General features: G+C 48.9%; 1 protein-coding gene across 1 annotated transcript; it reads right to left on the bottom strand.

The window, feature by feature from the left end:
• Positions 1-108: 108 nt before the first annotated feature.
• Positions 109-19,807, bottom strand: CHRNB4 (cholinergic receptor nicotinic beta 4 subunit). The gene is made up of 6 exons (XM_086364012.1): positions 19,674-19,807; positions 14,565-14,713; positions 7,996-8,040; positions 7,783-7,892; positions 6,004-6,994; positions 109-1,056 (listed from the first exon to the last, which is right to left on the bottom strand). Exons 1-6 carry the CDS (start codon positions 19,726-19,728, stop codon positions 916-918), a joined length of 1,491 nt encoding a protein of 496 aa, XP_086220138.1. The 5' UTR covers positions 19,729-19,807; the 3' UTR covers positions 109-915.
• Positions 19,808-24,043: the final 4,236 nt, after the last annotated feature.

Below are 24,043 nucleotides of genomic sequence, written 5' to 3'. Positions count from 1 at the left end.
CAACGTGACCAGGGCTGGGGAGCGTGGAGGAGACAGCCATTCCTTTCAGGTGGGGAACTGCAGAAATGCTCAGAGGAGGGTGCAGGAAGGAGGAATAGGAGCCTTGTATTCATTCAACAAACATTTATTGAGCCCCTACTGTGTGCTGAGCTCTGTCCTGTGGGGATATCGCAGTGAACACAAAGGTCTAGGTCCCCGCTCTCATGGAGTTCACACTCTAGTGGGTGAGAGGTGGACAATAAACGCTCTAATGAGAGCCTTGGGTGCCGAGGAGCACTGGAGGAAGGTGGTGTGGTAACACGGGTGTGGGGGAGAATGCTTTGGAATGAAGGGCTGAGGGAGGCCTCTGGGGGAGGTGACCTTGGACAAATGATGGGGTGGAGCAGAGTCCTGAATGATGCAGCCGTTTGGAGAGCTTTCGAGGCATCCAGAGAAGCAGATATTGGTAGAACGTACAGCAAAGGCAGGGGCTCTAAGCTGGGAAGATACTGAAGCACGTGAGGGACTAAAAGAAGCCAGTGGACCTCGTGGACAGGTGCAGTGGAGAGAGATGGAGTGAGAGGTAGGCTGGGATGCAGGTAAGATGCCTGGTGGCACCTTGGATGACAGTGTTATGCTCATCTTTATCTGCATTGTCTGCTGGGGAAGGAAGACAGGCCAGAATTAAGGTGTCCAAAGACCTTCCTGCTGGGGGTTTCCCAAGGCCTTCAGAGAGGACAGTCCAGGCCCCTCAGCCTTGCCGTGCCCCCTCTCCCGCCTCCCTCCATGGCTATGGCTGTTGGATGGGGCTGATGGCTGATAGACTCATTTCTTTAGGGCCTCATCTGCCGTGACCCAGAAGGAAGTGGCACACTGCCCACCTGGCCCTCACAGCATCTCAGCCCACACCCTGGGGGCCTCAGACACACGGGCAGCCTAGGGTTCTTCAGAAGGCGTGTGAGTCTGGAAAAGGGGAGGTAGGAAGAGCCCCACAGTGCCGAGCACACACACCACCACGAACACCCACAGGAACAGCCGGTCCACCACCATGGCCACGTACTTCCAGTCCTCGATGACCTGTGGGCAGACAGAGGGGCCGGTTACAGGCGCGAGTGAGGGGGGTCCTGTTTTCCCTCTTCCCCCTGAGTCGGGGCCCCACTCTCTGGCCAGGGACCCTGCAGGCCACTTAGTACTTGGAGGGCAAGTTCTGAGTCTGGGGCCGGTCTTTCAGCCGGGAACCTGTGTGCCTCTCGGGTCCTCAGCCCACCCCTACACACCCCTATCTCAATCCACCCCTCCTCCATGGCATCACGGAGCCACTGGGAGCTGGGCTGTACACAAAGGTTAGGAGGAAGGGGTTATTGATGCCACATATGCGATTCAAAACCAAACTTGATTACACATAAGCGGGGCAGGACCTGAGGATCACAAGGCCCCTGCTCTCATTTCTACCCCAAGCCCCCTATCTGAGCTGGCTTCACCCAAAGGAAGACTTGGGGTACACCGAGCTGAGTGGGGGCTGGGCAGTGGGGCCTGCAGGACAGCTGGAAATCCTGCTGTTTAATTTGCTCAATTCCGTTAACAGCAGATTGTCTGCTAGTTCTCTAATCAAGACCCACTCTTCTACATCATCTAGGTTTCTCTCTTCCACTCTGCTGCCCTTCCCCCAGCTCCCCGACCCCACCCCTATGCTCCATGTGGTTCTTCTCAGAGTCAGCTGTGGGATAAAGGATTGGCAAGAACCTGGCTGGCCTCCTGAGGTGCCACTGCAGATGTGCCTGCCTCCCTGGCCTGGGAGAGATGCCCCCAGAGAGCCCCAGCCTCCTGGTCTTCCTCCCCCACCTCCGCTTTCACAGCCCAGCCTGTCTGGATCCTTCTGAATGTGAACTTGCTCTGGTGGAGAGTGGCTGGATCAGCAAAATTCAGCAGAGGCTCTGGAGCTGGAAATTCGGGCAGCAATGGGCAGGCTGGTGTCAGTGACCCAATTTTTCAGAGCCCTGGTCAGCAGTGGGCATCTACCCTCCAGGACGACAGCTGGTCAACCAGTCCCACACCCCCAGCCAAACACAACCGCTGCAGAAACCTCACACTCTTCACATGGGGCTCTTGGGTTTCTTTTTGACAGCCCTAACTGCCAACGACTCTGTGTGTGTGTACATGCCTCTCCCCCTCTTTTTATATTTCTGCACTATTTATAGTGACCCGTTAATCACCAGGGAGGGTGACAGTGCTGAAGATGAGAAGCAGCCCGGGCTGGCTTAGGGGCAAGCGAGCACGCTCTGGAAGGAAAGAAAGCCTCTTTTCTCCAGCTAGGCACGAGAAAGTTGATCAACAAATAAGGCCACCATGTGTCAGTTCAGGGTAAGGCACTGGGAAGGGCAAGAAATGTTAATGACATCAGAAAGATCTGAGTGTGGAGCTGGGCTCTGCTCCATGCCAGCTGTGTGACCTTGGGCAAGTCAGTGAGCCTCTCTGGACCTAGTTTTCTCTATTGTAAAATGGGAGTTTGAGTAAATGCCACATCATAGGTTCCTGGGAGAGTTAGCAGTAACGTCTGTCAGGTCCTGGCAGAGCGCCTGATGTGTGGTTGGAGCTCAACGAACACAGGCCACTATATTATGGTAACCGTGGGTCATGCCTGGCTCCTTCCCACAAGATGCTTTTAATTAATTGAGTTAGAAACTGGAGGAGGTCTACAGGAAGGGCTAGAGAGTGGTGAGACCTTTAGAAGAGAGAGCTCAGGGTAGGGGTCCGGCTCAGCCAAGGGTGCAGGAAAATAGCTTCTTACCCTGCGTCTGCACAGGAACTGGCAGGGATCTGGTTAAAAATGTGGCCCTTGGACAGAACAGGTGGCCCCAAAAGCTGTATTTTGAAAAGTTGCCCAAGTGGTTCCTAATTAGCCAGCAGGGCCCCAGGCTGCATATGAACATTTGGGAGTCAATGAATTAGGTGATGCTCAGCTACTGATCACTCACCTAGAGCCAGACATCCTGGAATGTGAAATCAAGTGGGCCTTAGAAAGCATCACTATGAACAAAGCTAGTGGAGGTGATGGAATTCCAGTTAAGCTATTTCAAATCCTGAAAGATGATGCTGTGAAAGTGCTACACTCAATGTGCCAGCAAATTTGGAAAACTCAGCAGGGGCCACAGGAAATAGGTCAGTTTCATTCCAGTCCCAAAGAAAGGCAATGCCAAAGAATGCTCAAACTACCGCACAATTGCACTCATCTCACACGCTAGTAAAGTAATGCTCAAAATTCTCCAAGCCAGTCTTCAGCAATACATGAAACATGAACTTCCAGATGTTCAAGTTGGTTTTAGAAAAGGCAGAGGAACCAGAGATCAAATTGCCAACATCTGCTGGATCATGGAAAAAGCAAGAGAGTTCCAGAAAAACATCTATTTCTGCTTTATTAACTATGCCAAAGCCTTTGACTGTGTGGATCACAATAAACTGTGGAAAATTCTGAAAGCGATGGGAATACCAGACCACCTGACCTGCCTCTTGAGAAACCTGTAGGCAGGTCAGGAAGCAACAGTTAGAACTGGACATGGAACAACAGACTGGTTCCAAATAGGAAAAGGAGTACATCAAGGCTGTATATTGTCACCCTGCTTATTTAACTTATATGCAGAGTACATCATGAGAAACTCTGGGCTGGAAGAAGCACAAGCTGGAATCAAGATTGCCGGGAGAAATATCAATAACCTCAGATATGCAGATGACACCACCCTTATGGCAGAAAGTGAAGAGGGACTAAAAAGCCTCTTGATGAAAGTGAAAGAGGAGAGTGAAAAAGTCGGCTTAAAGCTCAACATTCAGAAAACGAAGATCATGGCATCTGGTCCCATCACTTCATGGGAAATAGATGGGGAAACAGTGGAAACAGTGTCAGACTATTTTTTGGGGCTCCAAAGTCACTGCAGATGGTGACTGCAGCCATGAAATTAAAAGACGCTTACTCCTTGGAAGGAAAGTTATGACCAACCTAGATAGCATATTCAAAAGCAGAGACATTACTTTGCCAACAAAGGTCCATCTAGTCAAGGCTATGGTTTTTCCTGTGGTCATGTATGGATGTAAGAGTTGGACTGTGAAGAAGGCTGAGCGCTGAAGAATTGATGCTTTTGAACTGTGGTGTTGAAGAAGACTCTTGAGAGTCCCTTGGACTGCAAGGAGATCCAACCAGTCCATCCTAGAGGAGTTCAGCCCTGGGTGTTCTTTGGAAGGATTGATGCTGAAGCTGAATCTCCAGTACTTTGGCCACCTCATGCGAAGAGTTGACTCATTGGAAAAAACCCTGATGCTGGGAGGGATTGGGGGCAGGAGAAGGGGACGACAGAAGATGAGATGGCTGGATGGCATCACCAACTCGATGGACGTGAGTTTAAGTGAACTCCAGGAGGTGGTGATGGACAGGGAGGCCTGGCGTGCTGCGATTCATGGGGTCGAAAAGAGTCGGACACGACTGAGCGACTGAACTGAACTGAACTGAGCTACTGAATGGTTCTGAACTAAAGCGAGCGTAATTCAATCTACTTTTTAGAAAGTGAAATCTGATCATTCTGTAGAGCTTTGTGATTCTCAAACTGGACTGAGCCTAGGGATCCACTGGGGATCTGGTGAAAATGCAGCTGCTGAGCCACCAGGTCTAGGGTGGCGGTGGGAAGACTGGGGGCAGGCAGTTGAGACGCAGGCTCTCTAACCAGCTCCCAGGCCAGGCTGGTGCAGCTGGTCCAAGGACCACACTCCCAGGACAAGGGTGGAGAAGAGCTTGTGTCCTATATTCCGCTTGTTAGCAAAGCTTTCTCACAGGGTAATTTTGGAGCTTTTCCACCCTGTTCTTTTCTCTTGGCACTAACTAATGGAATCCCGGAACCGTCCCTTGAGAATAAGGCTGGTGAAAAGGAATTGCAGGAAGGTAAGAACATGGAGATGCCCTCTTTTTCCCCGGGGAAGCTGCATGTTGTGTTAAAAAAAAAAATCTGTTCAAAGAATCTTATCCGATAAGGTGTTAAGATGCGAACATTCACAAGACTCTGAAACTTGTTCTCCTGCCGGGTTTGGAAAATTTCTAATTGTTACCATTACATTCTGTGTTTAGCTGTCATAAAATTGTTCTCTGAAGCATTACTTGTTCAGTGGAATCGATTGAGATGCCTGAGCTCTAGAACTCATTGCTCTGTCCTATGAAAGTAAGCTTAACCTCTTTTTTGGCAATCTGTAATTGTAGTCATCCAAGTTGATAATTTATTACCCCGGTAGCAATAATATTTGAATGGATAGCTCTACCCTCCTAAAAGCTATAAATGTTTGCGTGGCTTCTTCGCAAGCCTGACAAGCATGGGAGTGGAGATCCTGGGTGCCCTGGCCCACCTGTGTCCTTAAAGGCTGCAAAATCATTTTCCAGCCCACGGACAGCCTCCCACTTCCTGCCTGCTTCTCCTCTCTGCTCTGCCCCCGGGCTTCCTCCCGCACCAAAGCTGCTTGCTCCACAGCCAGCTGGTGTCACCAGGAAGTGCAGGGGAGTTCGTGCCCCAGGGCTACTCGAGCAGTGGGGGATGGGAGTGATGGGCAAATGCCCTTTTCTCTCCCAGGGGATGATTCTGAGGCATGCTCCCACACTTCTGCAGGGAGTCTCTGATGCCCCAGACCCCATAGCAGCATTCTGCTCACTGATACCCACACTGGCAATCCTCCTTTCCCTGTCTCACTTTCTCCACTTCTTAATGTGCTTCGTGGGATCACTTCTCAGAAAAAAAAAACTACCTCTGCGTAGGTCCTTATGTAGAGCTCTGCTTTTGGGGAACCCAAAACAAACTAAAAAGGATCATTGGTACTTCCTTCCTCTCCCTGGATGCACAAAACTAAAATAAAACTCATTTTACTCTTGGATTTCTTATTCAAGCAAAGAATCTGAGAGCCTTTGTCTCCTGAATTAACTTCAGGAAATGGGAAACTGACTGCAGAGTCCGAAGCTCTTCCGTTGGGCGGGTGTTGGGGGCTGGGCTAGCAACTTACACTCTGGTCCAGATCATCACTCTTCATGTGCTGGGCAATGAAGCTGACGCCCTCTAAAGCCTCCTGCACATCCTGCCTGAACCTCCCAGAAGACCTCAGCCGGAAATCTCTGGGGATACCCGCTGAGTCTGAGGCCACTGGAGACTTGGGAGCTGCCAAGCCAGGGTTCACAAAGTACATGGAGTTCCCATAGAGATTGGACGAGCTGGTGGGGCCCATGGCCAAGGTGGTGGTGGTGGTAGCCTCAGACTTGGTCAGGCGAGTCAGGCTGGACTGGGGGGCCCTAGAGGGGCTGCTGTCGGGACGCTTCATGAAGAGGAAGGTGGGGAGCTTGTGTAGGAAGCAGCGCTTGACCCAGGGTGCCATGGTGTGCGTGCTAGGTGAGCGGTGGTGCACGTTGAGCACGCAGACGCTGGTGACGATGGAGAAGGTGACCAGCACCATGGTGAACATGAGGTACTTGCCGATGAGCGGCACGTTGAGGGAGGTGGGCGGCACAATCTTGGAGATGAGCAGCAGGAAGACGGTGAGCGCCAGCAGCACGGAGATGCACAGCGTCATCTTCTCGCCACAGTCGGACGGCAGGTAGAAGACGAGGATGGCCAGGGAGGTGATAAGCACGCAGGGGATGATGAGGTTGATGGTATAGAAGAGCGGCTTGCGCTTGATGATGAAGTCATAAGTCACGTCCACATAACTGGGGTCCTGTGGGTTCACTGTCCTTCGCCCAGGGAGGGCGACTATGTCCCATTCGCCACTGGGGGTGAAGTCATCCATGCTGGCCGAGGGCATCTTGAGGACCATGTCAATCTCCGTGTGGTCGTATGTCCAGGAGCGGAACTTGAGGGAGCAGTTCTGCTGGTCGAAGGGGAAGTGCTTCACCTCGATCTTGCAGGCGCTCTTGCAGATGGCAGGGGGCAGCCACATGACACTGCCATTGGAGCGGACCACCACGTTGGTATAGAGAGACACCTCGTAGGTCCCGTCGGCGCTGGGGGCAGGGGCAAGGCACGGAGGAGAACATCATGAAACCCATAGATGACGTCCGGCTGTTCTTAGAACTGGCCAAAGAGCCCTGTGGGATTATTTCTCACTAGTCACTCTTCCAACCCCCCATGCTCTCAGTGGAAAGGCCTGCTTTAATTGGCAATTGCACAGCAGAGAGAGACCCTTCCATGAAGCAGCTTAAAGGCTTTATGTAGATGAGCTCATTTAAGGCTCACAATGGTCCAATGAAGTAGGTATTATTAATATTATTGTCCCCATTTTACAGACGGGAAAACCAAGGTTCAGAGAAGTCAGCTGTCTTCAAGTTCAGAAAACTAGTAAGCAGTACCTCTAAGATTTGAAGTCTGGTCTTTCTGTTTTTACACCACCTACTCATAATCATTTCATGCTTTTGCTAGTACAACTATGACCTGGGAAGTCTGTTAGCCCCCTCCACCTACCTGAAATATGTATGCATATCAAGTCAGTGCTACACAGACAAAGAAATATATATGCATATCAAGTCAGTGCAACTGACAGTCAAAAAGATGGTATGGAGGACAGAAAGAGCCCTGGACTCGGGGTCAGAAGGCTGGCCCTGGTGCTAGCAGTGCCTGAGTCCTAAGATCCTTCCCATCTCTTGGTCTCCAATTCCTCTCTGTAACTGAGGGTGCTGGCTCTGTGCTTCTCTAATTCCTCTTGTAGCATGACAGCTGGGAGGTCTGGGTGAAGCCCAGGACTGGAGGACCCCCAGGCTTGGCCCTCACCACCGTGGCCAAACCTTTCACTTACTTGTTGTAAAGCACGATGTCAGGCAGCCAGACGCGATTTGCGGGGATCCTCAGGATGTTCACACCCTCATAGCGAGAGCTGTTCCAGGCCAGGCGGTAGTCTGTCCATTCCTGAGCAGACAGGCAAGGCCCGGTCACTTGTAGGTCCCTCGCTGCCAAGGGGCAGCCCTGGAGAAAACGTCTCCTTGGGCTGGGGACCCTGCAGGGCACTTACCTGTTTCAGCCAGATGTTGGTGGTCATGATCTGTTCTCGCTCATTCTGGGGAGGGAAATGCAGCTATCAGTTCACCAAGTAGGAGGTGAACAGATCCCACTTTATCAAGCAAAAGGCTGTGAGCTTCAGGGCCATGTGACCAACCGCTGACCTAACATCTGCAAAAGGCTCAGAGGTATTTCATAACCAGCGTCCCTGAGACAGAGCTCCTTATCTTCACCCAGACCTGGGCTTCCACTGGCATTGCCATCTCAGTGAATGGCACCCCAGCCATACAATTCCACAAGCCAGTAAACCTGGCAGGTGTCCCTGATCCCTGGCTCTCTGATTCATCAGTAAGTCCTGTAGATCAACAGGTTCCCAACCATTTTGGCACCAAGGACCAGTTTTGTGGAAGACAATTTTTCCATGGACTGAGGTGGTGGGGGCGGGGGGGAGGTTTCAGGATGATCAAGAACATTACATTATTCGTGCACTTTATTTCTATTTTGTGGCAATCTCAGGATATTCCACCTTGACTTTAGGGTTAGGATTTGTGCTCCTCTGAGAATCTAATGCTCCTGCTGATCTGACCTGAGGCACAGCTCAGGTGGTCATGGGAATGATGGGGAACAGCTGTAAATATGGATGAAGCTTTGATCGCTCGCTCACCATTCACCTGCTGTTCAGCCCAGTTCCTAACAGGCCACAGTGCCAGCCCGGGGGGTTGGGGACCCTACACAAGTCTCAGATTTGCATGCTTGAGATCAGCCCTGGGATTTCTTTGGAAGGAATGATGCTAAAGCTGAAACTCCAGTACTTTGGCCACCTCATGCAAAGAGTTGAGTCATTGGAAAAGACCCTGATGCTGGGAGGGATTGAGGGCAAGAGGAGAAGGGGACGACAGAGGATGAGATGGCTGGATGGCATCAGTGACTCGATGGACGTGAGTCTGGGTGAACTCTGGGAGTTGGTGATGGACAGGGAGGACTGGCGAGCTGTGATTCATGGGGTCGCAAAGAGTTGGACACGACTGAGCGACTGATCTGATCTGATCTGATCTGCCCATCTCCTCTGCCACTATCATCTCTTGCTTCATAGATACTGCATCTTTTCTGAATTCAAGGTTTGTGGCAACTCTGTGTGGAGCATCTTATTGACAGTTTTTCCAACCGCAGTTGCTCACTTTGTGTGTCTATGTCACATTTTGGTAATTATTGCAACATTTAAAACTTTTTCATTATTATATTTGTTCTGGTGATCTGTGATCAATGATCTTTGATGTTACTACTACAAAAAAATTACAACTCAGACGATGGTTAGCGCTTAATACTATTGCACACTTAATACAGCATAGTGTAAACATACCTTTTATATGTACTGGGAAACCAAAAAAATCACGTGACTTAATATTCACTATATTGTGGCGGTCTGAAACCAAACCTGAAGTATCTCCAACATAATATGGCAGTTATGCTCTACAAAGTCAATAGGGACCTTCCAGATTTCTTCTCTTCCACACCTAGAATGTGGTCCTCATATGCATGGTCCACAATGACCACTGCAGCTGCAGCCATTATACCCACATTCTAGGCTCTTGAAGGGTAGACGGAAAGAGGAGAGAGAAGATGCATGTCAGTTGTCTTTTTCCCTCAAATGTCTTGTTTTAATTAGAGTATTTAGACCATTTACATTTAGTGTAGTTACTGATATATTTGGGTTTAAACCTACCATCTACCTGTTTTCTGTTTATTCCCTTTCTCTCTTTTCTTGCCTTATTTTGGATTAAATAAAATAAACAAAATTTAAAAAAATTAAATAAAACGGATATTTTATTATCCATTTCTCCCCTTATTAATGTGACTCTTCTTTTAGTAGTTACTCTGGAGACTGCAAGATGCATAATCCTAACCTTTTAGCACCTAATATAAATTAGTACTTTTATCACTTCTAGAACAAGGCAAGAACTTTAGAACATTTCGTCTACACCCTCCTTCTGCTGCTGCTGCTGCTGCTAAGTCGCTTCAGTCGTGTCTGACTCTGTGCGACCCCATAGACGGCCGCCCACCAGGCTCCCCCGTCCCTGGGATTCTCCAGGCAAGAACACTGGAGTGGGTTGCCATTTCCTTCTCCAATGCATGAAAGTGAAAAGTGAAAAGTGAAAGTGAAGTCGCTCAGTCATGTCTGACTCTTCACGACCCCATGGACTGCAGCCCACCAGGCTACTCCATCCATGGGATTTTCCAGGCAAGAGTACTGGAGTGGGGTGCCATTGCTTTCTCCCACACCCTCCTTACTTTGGGGCTATTGTTATGTATTTAATTCTACATATAATAAAAATCTTGCATGATATATTTTTTGTTTTATACTGTCAATATCAGTTCAAACTCACCCATATATTTACCCTTTCTGTTATGCTTCATTCTTTCCTACATTTCTGTATTTCCATCTGGGATCATTTTTCCTTATGGTTGAAGAACATCTTTTGGTATTGAGTCTTCTTTTATTAAATTCTCTCTCTCTTTTTGTCTGAAAACATCTTTATTTAACCTTCAGTTTTAATTTTTTTTTTTTACTGGTTGCATACATCTAGGTTTGCAGGTTTTTCTTACAGCATTGAAAAACTGTCATTTAATTTTTTGGCTTCCATTTCAGCTGTTGGTTTTATTGTTCCTTCTGACTTGTTTCTTCCTGACTGCTTTTAAGATTGTCTTTGTCTTTGGTGGCAGGAGTTCGTCTATGATGTACCTCGGTAAGATTTTCTTTGTATTTCTCCCACATAGAGTTCATAGAGCCTCTTGCACCTGTATCTTAATATCTTTAGTCAGTTTTGGAAAATTCTCAGTATCACTTCAAATATTGCTTCTGTCTTATTTTGATATGCACTCTTTCAGGAACTCTAGATGCACATGTGAGACCCGACATTTTTATCACATTCCATATCATCTTCATTTCCATGTTTTCCTTCCTTTTTTCTATCATTTGTCTAGATATTTTCGATTGACCTTTCTTGCTGTTTATTTTCTCTTCTGCTATGACCAATCTTCTATTAAACCCATCTAATACATTTTAAATTCTCTATCACTTTAAGTTTCCTACACATATTAATGCATGTTATTTCCTTTTTAAGGAAATTTATTTTGTTTATTTTTAGTAGTGATAAAATACATATAACACAATTTTTACCATCATAATGCAAGTTATTTTAAAGTCTATGTATGATGACTTCAATATCTGAATCATCTGTGTGTATTTCCCTTCTTTTATCTGTTTTTTCTTTTCTTATTTCATCTTGTCTTATTGCTTTCTTAGTAGGTTTTTATCTGACTTTATCCGCCTCCAGGGAGGACCAACTTTGGCTTTATGGCAGGCAGTCAGAGGGAGGGCAAATCATTTTCATTGTCTGTGACTGAGCTGGCTCAAAGCAGGGTTTAGTTTTTGTGAGGGCTGGTCTGTGCTTGACTCCTTTTGATTCTTAGGGATGGTCCTTTCAAGGTTCTCACCAAGGCCCCATCTCCTTGGTGGGGCTCCAATTCCAATTTGTGTCATCTCAGCCCTGCAAGAGTGGCAATGATTCAGCTAGGCTTCCCAACCTCTTAGCCACCACTTTGGATTCAGCTCCCTGCCTCTTGGCCCAGTGTTTGCTGCTGCTGCTGCTAAGTCGCTTCAGTCGTGTCCGGCTCTGTGCGACCCCATAGACAGCAGCCCACCAGGGTCCCCCATCCCTGGGATTCTCCAGGCAAGAACACTGGAGTGGGTTGCCATTTCCTTCTCCAAAGCATGAAAGTGGAAAGTGAAAAGTGAAAGTGAAGTCGCTCAGTCGTGTCTGACTCTTAGTGACTCCATGGACTGCAGCCCACCAGGCTCCTCCGTCCATGGGATTTTCCAGGCAAGAGTACTGGAGTGGGGTGCCATTGCCTTCTCCAGCCCAGTGTTTACCAATCATCAAATGAGGGGGAAAGCACCAGAGACTGTCAGGGCCACCTCCTGGGTCCTGGTCCCTCAAATCCTAGACCTAGAAGTTCTCCAAGACCTTCAAACTAACTGTGGGGAGGACAGGCATTTTTGTCTGGCTTTTCTAAATATTCTTGTGAGAAAGTTAATCTGCAACAAGCAACTCTATCAATAATGGAAGCTGAAAACCTTCATCTGCCTTAAAAATTATTTTTAAGTGGAGGTACAATTTACATACTGTGAAAGGCATAGGTCTTAAGAGGTACAATTTGATCAGTTTTAACAATGCATTATCCAGGTAGCCCATCTCCTTTCAAGGTAGAACAATGCTATCACTCAGAAAGGCCTCTTCTTCTTTAGTCCCACGTCTTAGTCCTCTCTACTTCCCCAGCAGCTGCCTTCCCAAAGACAGCCCCAGCATTCCCAGAGTGCAATCTCTGAAGGCCTGCGGGCCTTCGCATGGCACAAACTCCCTGTTTGCGCCCTAGAAACTTCCATCTTTAAGCTGTTTATGCCCTAATCCTCCCTTCTCGAAAACCAAACCCTGAAATAGAGTAGGGAAAGTAAGCCCCCAAACCTCACATCTGTTCCATACACAGCTTTCAGGATTATGATGGCTCACAGGTGTGGGAGCTGGAGGCTGTGTGCCCTCCTCTTTCTGGTAACTTCTGTTATCCCACAGAGTAGATCTGGGAGGGGCAGCCTGACCCTGGAAGCATGGCAAGAGTTGCCTGCCTGTCTTTCCTCACTAGGGCAGCAGCTGGGCTCACCCCATTAAGCAAAAAGCCCTTGGCTGGACAATAACACTCAGACATCAGCCTGGGAGTGGCCTGGCCGGAAGCGCTTATTCCTTCCAGTTGGCCTGCGGAGAGGAGATGGGCAGAGCGCACAGGCTTTTCACCCCTCCCCCATTTGGGAGCTGTGCTTCCTCCCAGGGGAGGAAGCCAGCCAGTAATTTGGCCAAAGCCTTTGCCAGGGCTATAGGTTGGAGGGGCTGGCTTTGTGGGGCCCGACTGGGCTAGGGAGAGAGGCTGGGGATAAGAAGGCAGTCGCTGGACCAGAGGAGGTTCAGCCATCTTGGCCGGCTCCTTCCCCTTGCTTGGACACAGTACCCCACACACTCCCCATGTGAATGCTCCTCTCAGAGCCGCTTTCAGAGGCAGGGTTCCAAACCTGTGCATGGGGATGTGGAAAGGGCCACAGGGAAGATTAACAATGGGCCATGGTTTTCTCAGGCACCCCCAAGTCAGAGACAGTAGAGGGGAGAGAGGGAGCTCCTTGTACCTCAGCACCCCTACCCAGGTTCCGCACCTACACATGACAACCCTACTTGTGGACTCTACAATCCATTCTTCATTTCCATACCCACAGTGACTACCCTCATTTATCCAGACCCTCACCCAGTTGGCTAGATCAAGGCAGCAGCTGACTCTGGCCCTGGCCCTACACCTGGGCCTCTGTAGCCATCAGTTTCTGTACCCTGATTCCTATTTCCCCTCGATAGGTAGGGGATATGTGCGGTCATCTGTTCAACAGAGAGGGGAGATGATAGGATAAAAGGAGGAGATGCTTATGGCCATGTTGGAGGCCCATCTGTCTGTGGCAGGCCTGTTGGCTGCCTGCTCAGTGGTCATTCCACCCTTATAACTTCTTTGTTAATAAAACTATGACTTTGTTAGATACTGCATACTCATGAACTTCATGGGCCCTTCTCTGGCCTCCTCGCCACATACTTTATTATATATTTAGCTGTGCCGGATCTTAGTTTCATCACGCAGGATCTTCGTCTTCATTGCAACATGCGAGATCTTTAGTTGCAGCATGCAGGATCTAGTTCCCTGTCCTGGGATGGAACTCAGGCCCCCTGCATTGGGAGCACGGAGTCTTAGCCACTGGACCACCAGGCAAGTCCCACCTCATATTATTTAAGTCTTAGCTAACCGTGGTAATTCCATTCCTCCAGCCAACAATCAGTGAAAGCTTAGGCATGAGCTGCAGCCCTGGCCACTGGGATGCCCAGAGGTGGGGAGGTTTCTGGGAAAGTCTTCCTCATACTCAAAAAGGTACCCAAAAAAAGATTTGCCATTTCCTGCCACAGACATTGTCATGTGAAGATTTTATGTTTGGAACCATGGCCACCATCTTATGATCAAGGTGGGGGTCGGGGGGGGTGCGGCGCAGAAAACAAGAGAATAACAGTCCTGACATCATTGCCAACAACCTAGAATCCTGACATCACTGAATTACTGCATTAATTGAAACATTTAACGACAACACTGAAACGACTGGCCTGCTCTCCTGTTATGCGATATAACAGATGTCCTTATTGTTTTAGCCACTCATAGTTGGATGCTTTGTTGATCATCCAACTATGCTTGAAGCCAAAGCACTGTAATTGGTATCGGGGTCATGGATGTGCAGGCGGCTCCAAAGTGTGGAACAGAGTGCACAAAGTGGGCAAGACCTCATAGCAAAGAAAAGAGCAAGCGCAAAGACACAGACGGCAGTTTGGGAAAGAAAAATAGTAACTTAGAGGCCGAGTCAGGGGTCTCAAAGTTTAGGCAAATTCCTTAATTTTCACACACAGAAAAAGATCAGATGAATAACCTTGGGGCACGTCTGCCCCCAGTACCTACCACGCTGATGAGCTGGGCCAGGGAGAGCTGCAGCTGGATGGAGATGAGCTGGGAGGAGCTGGTGGCTGGGCGGATCAAGTTGTTGTAGCGGGTTTTGTTCAGAAGGTCGTCCATGAGCTTCTCCTCTGCATTGGCCACACGGCAGTCCCCTGGGAAAGCACACAGTCAGATCTGCAGGATCCTCATCCAACTGATGGCAAGGAAAGGGAAAGCTGCAAAGGCCAGGGAACACAGGTGCCCTCAGGGCCGGTCGGAGCAGCTAAGATGCTGCCAGGCCTGCCTCGCCTTGCTGCTACTGCTAAGTCACTTCAGTTGGGTCCGACTCTGTGCGACCCCATAGACGGCAGCCCACCAGGCTCCCCCGTCCCCGGGATTCTCCAGGCAAGAACACTGGAGTGGGCTGCCATTTCCTTCTCCAATGCATGAAAGTGAAAAGTGAAAGTGAAGTCGCTGAGTCGGGTCCAACTCTTAGCGACCCCATGGACTGCAGCCCACCAGGCTCCTCCATCCATGGGATTTTCCAGGCAAGAGTACTGGAGTGGGGTGCCATTGCCTCTCCTTGGGGTCTTGCAATTATATCTGTCTAAGACAGAGCTCAGCTCTCTCCCCCCTTGCCCTACATCTTCCTCCTTCTGTCCACTCTGACAGTGAATGGCACCTGGGCATCTATTTCTGACCCCTCTCTTGGTTCATCCAAGTGGCCACCCAGTTCTGTCTTTTCTACTTTCCAAGTCACTCAGTCCGTCCTCCTCTCTCCATCCCTCCAGCCCTGATCCTGGATCACCACCCTGCCCCCGGGCTCTTCCAGGGAGACCTCTTTGCTGGTCTTCCCTCCCTAACTCTGCCCCTGCTGCCATGTCCCATCAGTGCCAGAGTGGTCTTCCTACAGCTACTGGATCAGATGCCATCCCTGCCCATAACCTCTCAGAGCTGTAGGCAGAGTTCACATCACATGTTTCAGCTTGGCATCCAGAGTCCTTTGCTCCTGGCACCAGCATCACTTCCTCAACCTGATCTTTCCTTACCTCTCCACCTCTGTGCCTAGGTGCTCTATATTTCACCCATATATACTGTTTTCATTTCCCCATGTGCCCTTCACTGTCTCACTTCTAAGTCTTCCAGTGTACTCTTCAGCCAGAATAGCCACCAGCCGTCAAATATCTGAGTGTCTTTCTTATGCCAGGCACTGCGTTATGTGCTGGTATAACAGCCAGCAAAGACCCAGAAATGGCTCCTGCCCTCAGAGAGCCTCCCGTGTAGTGGAGGAGAGACATTACTCAAACGTGAATTTGTGTTCAGAGCTGGGGAGATGGTGATGCTTTCACTAAAAGAGAAAAGGCCTGGCCCAGGGGGCAGTTTCCTGGGCTCAGACTCTGCCCTACAGAGAGCAAAGTGTCTTTGAAATACCAAATGAAGGGGTCCAACTGGCAGTTGGCTCCTGGTCTGGAGCTTAAAGGAGGGGTCTAGGCTCAACCATATTTGAGACCCAGCAAAGGCAGCCTCCTGCAAGGAGCCTGATGTGGTCGTGAGCCCCACTGAACGCTCACAGCCCCAGAGCTCCCCTTTCTCACACCCCAGATCTCTTGCCACGTGGCATCTGTGCCTTTGTCCTGTCTCCCTCACACGTCTGGAAGTGAAGGTGAGGTTCAGGAACTCCATCATGTTCATTCTGGTGACTTCAGTTAGGGGTAGGTGGGGAAAGGGCCTTGGAAAGAAGGACCCTCCAAGGAAGGTCAAGAACACCTGAGAGGGAGATCCCAGGGATAAGGGAAGAGATGAGGGTGTACAGAGGAAATAGTGGGGCAGCAAGAAAGAGGGGGAAAGGATGAGGGAATAAGGAAGGCTGAGGAGGTGGGGGTGGGTCTGCTAGCTCAGCAGGCCCCGCCCTGGGATTACATCTCTGGATGTGGCCAGAGGACCCTGAGTGTGAACTGCCCGACAGAGCAAGTCTGAGGTGGACTCCTGGGTGGGAGCTGGGCTGGATGCAAGGCCACGGAGGGCAGCTACCACCCTGCCTGCTCCACACACTTTCCAACTCGTTGCCTATCTGGAGCAGATGCAATATTTACTGCCTGTGAAAGATGCTCCCGGCGCACCTGCTGCCCACTCTCCCTCCCCCAAACTGCTCCAGGCTGCCCAGAGGGTCCTGTGGATGCCTGGCCTACATTCTGAGCTCTGCCTCTCACACCCTGGACCCCCTCCCAGAGGCCAGCTGCTGGAAGCCAGTCTGTAGCCCCCCAAGTTGACACACCATTTCAGCAGGGTATGACTTGCCCAGGTCCATCTGGCATGTCTGGGACAGCTCAGGTCAGAATCTGTAGCTCCTGGCCCCCACCCCTGAAGGGCTGGATCCCACATCTCTGCAGCCCCAGGAGGCTGGTTTACCTGGGTATCTAAGAGGCCAGGGCTGCTCTGCAGGCTGTGGGAGCCCGTGTTCCAGCTCTGAGCCCCCTGGGAGGCTCAGATTGCTCACCTTTGGGGCTGTCCTTTCTCTCAGGCATTCATTTGGCCCCCAGGGACCCCTTCCCATTTTGAGGACCAACTGTGGGTTCCAGAGAAAGCGGTTCCAAAAACCTTAGACCACTTATCCCACTCTCTATTTCTTATCTGGGGAAACTGAGACCAAAGAGGGGGAGGAACTTACTCAAGGAACCCCAGCAAGTCAGAGGCAGAGCCAGGTTTAGGAAGCTCTTTCAGGTAGAGCCTCGCTCCCACGCCAATCCCCAACCCCTGGGTCTTCTATCACACCCTTAAGGAGCCTGTCCCTGCGGAAGCCATGCAGGGGTCCAGGGCCGAGTGTGTACTCATGCCTGTGCCTGCATTTGTACTTGTGTACGTGCAGAGGGCGGGGCGGGAGGGGGGCAGCAAAGGTGAGGGGGGCTTCAAACAATACATGTTTAGGCTTTTCAATCTGCTGCTTTATGCCTGTGAGGCCTGCCAGGTTTAAAAGACAAGGAACAGGCCTCTCACTCCCAGATGATAGGGGTGGCCCAGAAGAGGTGAAAGCTTCACAGACACAGTGAGGGGGTGGGTCACCTTGGAACCCTGAGGCCAGCAGAGATACACAAAGAGGCCACCACTAGGGGTCAGTCATGACCCAGTGATTCTGAGGAGGAGTGGGCCCCACCTGCCTCGGTCCAGCGCCTTGTCTTCCTAGGCCTTCTCTGCAGGTGTTAATAGTCTGAGAGGGGTGACAGTCTGCGAGGAAGCCATGGCTGGAATTCTAAACTGGGTGAGTGTGTGAACAGTTTGAAAAAGCAGAGCTTATCATAAAAGCTATATTGGAAAAACGGAAAGGCAATAGCTATTGGTTTGTAATATGAGCCCCACAGCTATTGGGGCTTCCCTGGTGGCTCAGATGGTAAAGAATCTGCCTGCAGTGCAGGAGACCCAGGTTCCATCCCTGGGTCAGGAAGAGCCCCTGGAGAAGGGAATGGCAACCCACTCCAGTAAGCTTGCCTGGAGAATCCCATGGACAGAGGATCCTAGCAGTCTACAGTCCATGGGTCGCTAACACTTTCTTCTTTCCACAAACCACAGAAAGTGAAGGGTCACTTTTATGGAATCTTGGCAAGTGGGCATCTGAAAGGCAGAATGATTTTCAGTTGAGGATGTTTGTCCTTAACAGAGAAAGTGAACAAGAGATTTGCATTTATTAAAAGGCAGCTACGGATTTTTTCCCCCAAAAGTTGAGGGTTTTAGCTTTTACAAAGAGCTCATGATATATTACCAGTAGCTTCTCCAATCATGTGTAAGAATCACCAGGATGCTTGTATAAATGCAGATTCCTGGGCTCCATTTCCAGAAATTCTGACCCTGTGAGCCTAGGATGGGGCCCAGGGATGTGTACTGGGTGTTTCTGATGCAGGTGGCCCTAGGACCATATTTCAGAAACACTGCAACTGACACACCGGAGAAGGCGATGGCACCCCACTCCAGTACTCTTGCCTGGAAAATCCCATGGACGGAGGAGGCTGGTGGGCTGCAGTCCATGGGGTCGCTAAGAGTCGGACACGACTGAGCAACTTCACTTTCACTTTTCGCTTTCATGCATTGGAGAAGGAAATGGCAACCCATTCTTGCCTGGAGAATCCCAGGGATGGGGGAGCCTGGTGGGCTGCCGTCTATGGAGTCGCACAGAGTTGGACCCAACTGAAGTGACTTAGCAGCAGCAGCAGCAACTGACACACGAGTCCCCAAGTATGTAGTCAGGGCATATCATACCCATAGAACAGACAGGGAAACCGAGGCCCAGAGAGGGTCAGTGAGCAAGTGGTGACAGAGCCAGGACACACACATGGAGTGCAGACATCATCTCTGGGGAGAGCTCCACTTCCCAGTAGGAAATTGCATGGCCCCCCATCCTCTTCCATCACCCCCTGGTATGTCTCTGTCCAAGAAAGATACAGCCCTGGTCCTCTAGTGGGCTGACTAGAGCCGGAAAGATAAGCCTGGGCTGGAGGGTAGGAACTGAGAGTCCTTGGAACACAGATGGGGAGACTGAGGCCCAGAGCAGGCAATCCTCACCATACCTGACTCTGCTTGGGCAGGGCTGACTGGGCTTCCCTTCGAGGTAGAGGCTGCAGGTTCCTGAGTGGCAGGCCCAACTTCACCAGCCCTGCACTCAGCCAAGCTGGCTGTCCCGACGGCCAGCCCCTAGGGGGTGGGTGACCAGAGCCAGAGGTGCCAACGAAGTGTGTTTCCTAGGAGATCCACCCCCAAACACACCTGGATTGGCAAGTTGAGTACCACCCCACCTCCCCACCCCAAGCTAAATTTCGCTGTCTCTACAATAGCGCTGGGGTTGAGCACACCTTCCTGTCCACTCAGCCCCGCTACCCAGCCCAAAGGCGCTCGATTCGGAGGGTGGCCCTGGTGGCCACGCAGAGGACACGCGGTCCCCACCCCAAACTCGCAGACCCATTCATCCTGCCCCTCCCCTACTGCTGGAGAGTGGGCTTAGCCCCGCCCACGCCCCCACTCGTCGGGGACCATCTCGGGCCACTCCCCCGGGTGATAAGCACCCCCCCTTCCCTCCCACCTATAGCCAGTTCAGCCCGGCTATGCCAGACTCAGTCGCCCCTCCCTCCTTCCCCGAAAAGAACTCACCTCGCCCGCAAAGGGCAACCAGTGAGAAAAGGACCAGAGGGAGAGCGCTTCTCATGACGGGAAGGGGCTGGAGAGGTAGCCGAAGCGAGTTCAGCGGTCGGACCGCCCGGGCACAGGCAGCCTCGAGCAGGCTAGTGAGAGCGGATGCCCACGGCCTCGGAGGTATGAAGTGGCGGTGCGGAGGGCACTAGGACCCCGCGGAGAGCCCAGCTGAACCCCGCTGGGGGCAGCAGCTGTGAGCTACGCCCACTCGGGAATGGGCGGGGCCAGCACCAATGGGGCGCTACTGGCTCTTCTGAGCCAACCTCCTAGGGTCGTCACCCCGGGCTGACCTTGGTACTTCCAGACCTACTCAGGCCTCCCACTTTCCCTAAAGGGAGGCTGGCAGAACAGCGCCTGCACCCTTTGTAAACTGGGGAGACTGAGGCGGACCCTGGCTCTCGCTCTCTTACCTTTTCGAAAAGTGCTTGTACTCTAGCCGGCAGTTCTCTAGGATTTGCCTGCTGTCAGGACTCAGGAGGTCTTACAGAAAAAGATCTCCAGTCTGTGCCCATGGGATTTGCTGAAAGCAAGGAGCACTGCAAGAAGTGGGGAATAAGACTGGTGGTGTGCGGCACAGCTATCTGCAGACATTGGGGAAAGGGTGCCTAGGGCAAGTGTGTGGATTTGGGGAGGGTTAAATGGTTCAGAGTCCCCTTACATACTAATAGATTGAGTGACTGGGGAAGGGACAGGATAGGGCCGGAGTGGACTGACTGTGTCCTCCAACTTGAGCCTTACAATCTGTGCTGACCGCAGACGGCTCTGGTGCTTCAAGGGAGCAAGCACCCCCTCCTCCAGCTAAGTGATCCTTGCTTAGAGTTGGAATCAGTATCATTCCTTTGGGAGTTGGGGGGCCTTACAGGACAGGCATCAGCACCAGGGCAGCCCTACTTTTGGACCTGACCAGAAGTGGCGCCTCGACCCAGGATCCTACAGGGCGTTTGGCATATTCCTGTAGCCCTCATTCCAAGCTTTCCACCTCCTCCCCTCCCTGAGCCCCACCAGGCAGACCTAGCAACTGGAGGGACAGGGCAGGGTCTGGGGGAGTGGTCACCTAAAGATAGTAACTTTGCCACTTTCTCTCCAGGACTCAGGCTTGCTATCATATGGATTTCCCCTGTGTCTTTTTTGCTATAATTTGACATGTTGGCATATATTCTTTTTAAAAGAACACTGTTGAAATGGAGCTGATTTTCCTTTTAAGATGGCTTGGAGAATGTAGGATTGAGTGCATTCTCTTCTCCAAACTGTAGCAATAAATAAATGAAATATTGGGGTGGCCAAAAAGTTTATTTGGGTTTTTCTGTAAGCTATTATGGGAAGAGCTGAACAAACTTTTTGGCCAAGTCAGTGTATAAAGCAAACAAAAAGACAACCAGGCTGAATATAAGATCTTCATGAACCAACTTTGGGGGGGAAAAAAGCAAAGTAATAGGGCGGGGCTGAAATTGGGAGCCGACTGGGCTCTGGAAGTCAAAGGCAGTGGCAGGTGCTTAGGGATAGAAGGAGACTAAAAGACTCTTGGCTGGAAGCTAGGGGCTTGATTGTATCCCAATCCCTGAAAGATGCTAGAGAGGGATACTGCTGCTGATCTGTTGTCTGAGGCCTTAGCTCATAGTATCTGTATTACCTCTCATACACCATAGCACAGGAGCTTGAAAATGCCATGGGACTTGGAGGCATCGCAAAACCTTAAGTTAGCTGAGCAACGGTGGGAGGGTGGGAAGGGAGAGAGAGAGGGAGAGGATACATTATTCATTCAAACTAGCCTAACTTGTGCTGAAACATAAGTGAAGTGCTCAGAGAATGATGGGGAAAGGGTTCCATTGACCAGATCTGGGACAATTTTAGCATTAAAATAAATAATGATAATGATGAATATTCATTGAGTAAAATGAGAAAATTTAAGACTATATTGTAGTAGATAAATGATGAAAGTTTGATGATAAATGAGGAACTTAACGTAGTTTCAAAATACCTCCCCACAAAACTTTTATTAATTATAAAGGGGTAAAAGAGTTGACGGAGGAGAAATTTTGCAGATACCACCTGTGGTAGATTGAATAATGACCCCCAAAGACGTCCACATCCCTATTTTGGAATCTGCGGTTATCACTTTATATGGTGGAAGAAACTGCTTGTGTGATTAAATTTAAGGTCTTGGGATGCGGAGATTCTCCTAGTGGGACTGATATAGTCACAGAGGTCCTTATAAGGGGAAGCAGGGAATCAGAGAATGTATGTGAAAATGGAAGCAGAGATTGGAGTGATGCAGATATGAGCTAATGAATGCCAAGGCAGCCTCCAGAACTGGAAGAGGCAAGGCACAGATTCTCCTTTGGAAACACCACAAGGAATTAGTTCTTGTGTACCTTGATTAGTTCTGCCAGTACCTTGATATTAGCCCCATAAGACTGATATTGGACTGCTGATCTTCAGACCTATAAGAGAAAAAAAAAAATATGTTGTTTCAAGCCACTACATTTGTGGTAATTTGTTACAGTAACTTTAGGAAACCAATATAGTACCTCAACCAAGTGATCAAAATTAACATCATGAATAATGGAGCAAATCAAAATTGTACACTACCTGATAGGTTCCAATGCACAGGATTGCTTCTGTGATATTCCTGCCAAAGATGTATGACTTGAATCTAGTCATGAGGATGCATCAGACAAACCCAGATTAAGGGATATTCTATAAAATAATTGGTCTGTAATCATCAGAAGTATCAAGGTTGTGAAAGTCAAGGAGAGACTAAGGAACTGTTTCAGATAGAAGGAGACTCAAGTGACATCACAGCTAAATGCAACATGTGATTCTGAAATGGATCCTTTTGCTATACAGGACTTTATGGGAACAACTGGCAAAATATGAATGGGGTCTGGGGATGAGATAATAATGCTATATCAATGTTAATTTCTTGATATTGATGACTATATGTTGGCTATATCTACAAAGATATCTTTGTAAATAATGCACACGAAAGTGTCAGAAGCTTATGTTGTAAATGTAATCAAAATGATGCAAGGGGGAAAAGTTCTTTGTATGATATTTGCAACTTTTCTCTAAATTCGAGATTTAAAAAAAAGCAGTGAGCTTGCAGACTGAGATTTGAAAACTTAAGCAATCAAAGGCTAAGAAAGTCAATAAAATATATTGGTGAATTGACTCCAGATAAAATACATTTTTAGGAAGAAAAGAAAAAGAAGAAAAGCTATCCAACTTATTTGTTGAGGATAGTATAATTGTGGTACTAAACCAGACAAAGACAGAGAATTATAGGCCAATGTGATTTATGGGTATTTTTCACAGGGAGATGGCATGGGCTAGTGGTTAGTGCGTGGCCTCTGGAGCCAAGCAGTCTGGATTTATATTCTGGTGTCACTACTAATATTCTCTGTGAACTTGGGGAAGTGACTTAACTTCTCTGTGCCTCAGTTCTCTCATATTTCAGAGGAGGAAATAACGTTCAAAACAATAGGCCTTCTAGGATGAAATGAAATAATTCATTTAAAATGCCTTAATGGTGCCTGGAACATGGAAAGCACCTAATAAATGTTAGCTCCTATTAGTTTTCATGAATGTAGATGCAAAAATTCTAAACAAGATAATACCAAGTTGAAAACAGCAGTGTACACACACAAAAATATTGCGTCATGGCAAAGTAGAGTTTATTCCAAGAACCAAGAGTGAGTCAACATTAGATAACTCACTAATGTAATAAACCACCCTAACAGATTACTCATGCAATGCAAACTATTAGCAAACTAGCTTCCTTAACCTAATAAACATGTAGCACTGATCAGACTTAATGGTAAAACTTTAAAAGCAATTTCCATCAAAGTCAAGACTTACACAAGGATGTCTTCTATCATAGTTTCTATTCAGCACTATATTGGAGATCCTACACCTTCTTGTGGTAGCTTAAATTATGTGAAATTGCCATATTTTTTTAGGTCACAGGCTGCCCAACAGCAGCAACTTATATGATTCAACCTATAAAAGGAAGAAATAAATAGCATTTAAAAATTGGAAAAGAAAACTACCCGTATGTGCAGACAATGTGATTGTCTGTGCAGAAAATCCAAGAGAACATACAGAGAAATTATTAAAACTAGTAAGAGAGTAAGGTTACTAAATTCAAGATCAACTTTTTAAAAATTATTAGCATTTGTGTACCAAATTATAACATGTATAGAAAAAGAAATTCTATTTACAACAGCAACAAAAATCTGAAAAGGCATCAAGCAAAAGATACACAAGAACTTTCATGTAGAATATTATGTTGTAAAAATTATTCCAGGACTTGAAGAACTGACTAAATG

The sequence above is a fragment of the Bos grunniens genome, chromosome 21 (genome assembly GCF_055505025.1).
Source record: "Bos grunniens cultivar Pamir isolate PY7600 chromosome 21, Bosgru_T2T1.0, whole genome shotgun sequence".
Classification (NCBI taxonomy): Eukaryota; Metazoa; Chordata; class Mammalia; order Artiodactyla; family Bovidae; genus Bos; species Bos grunniens.
The sequence above is the reverse complement of the archived record's forward strand: the minus strand, read 5'-3'. Positions and strand labels throughout refer to the sequence as shown.

What these genes read in the sequence shown, in the direction of transcription:
- CHRNB4 (XM_086364012.1), bottom strand. Translation starts at nt 19,728, where the DNA reads ATGAGAAGCGCTCTCCCTCTGGTCCTTTTCTCACTGGTTGCCCTTTGC. An exon ending in TGGCCCAGCTCATCAGCGTG is followed by an intron (nt 8,041 to 14,564) that starts GTAGGTACTGGG and finishes TTCCCTCCCCAG; the next exon opens with AATGAGCGAGAACAGATCAT. An exon ending in GACATCGTGCTTTACAACAA is followed by an intron (nt 6,995 to 7,782) that starts GTAAGTGAAAGG and finishes CCCTGCCCCCAG; the next exon opens with CGCCGACGGGACCTACGAGG.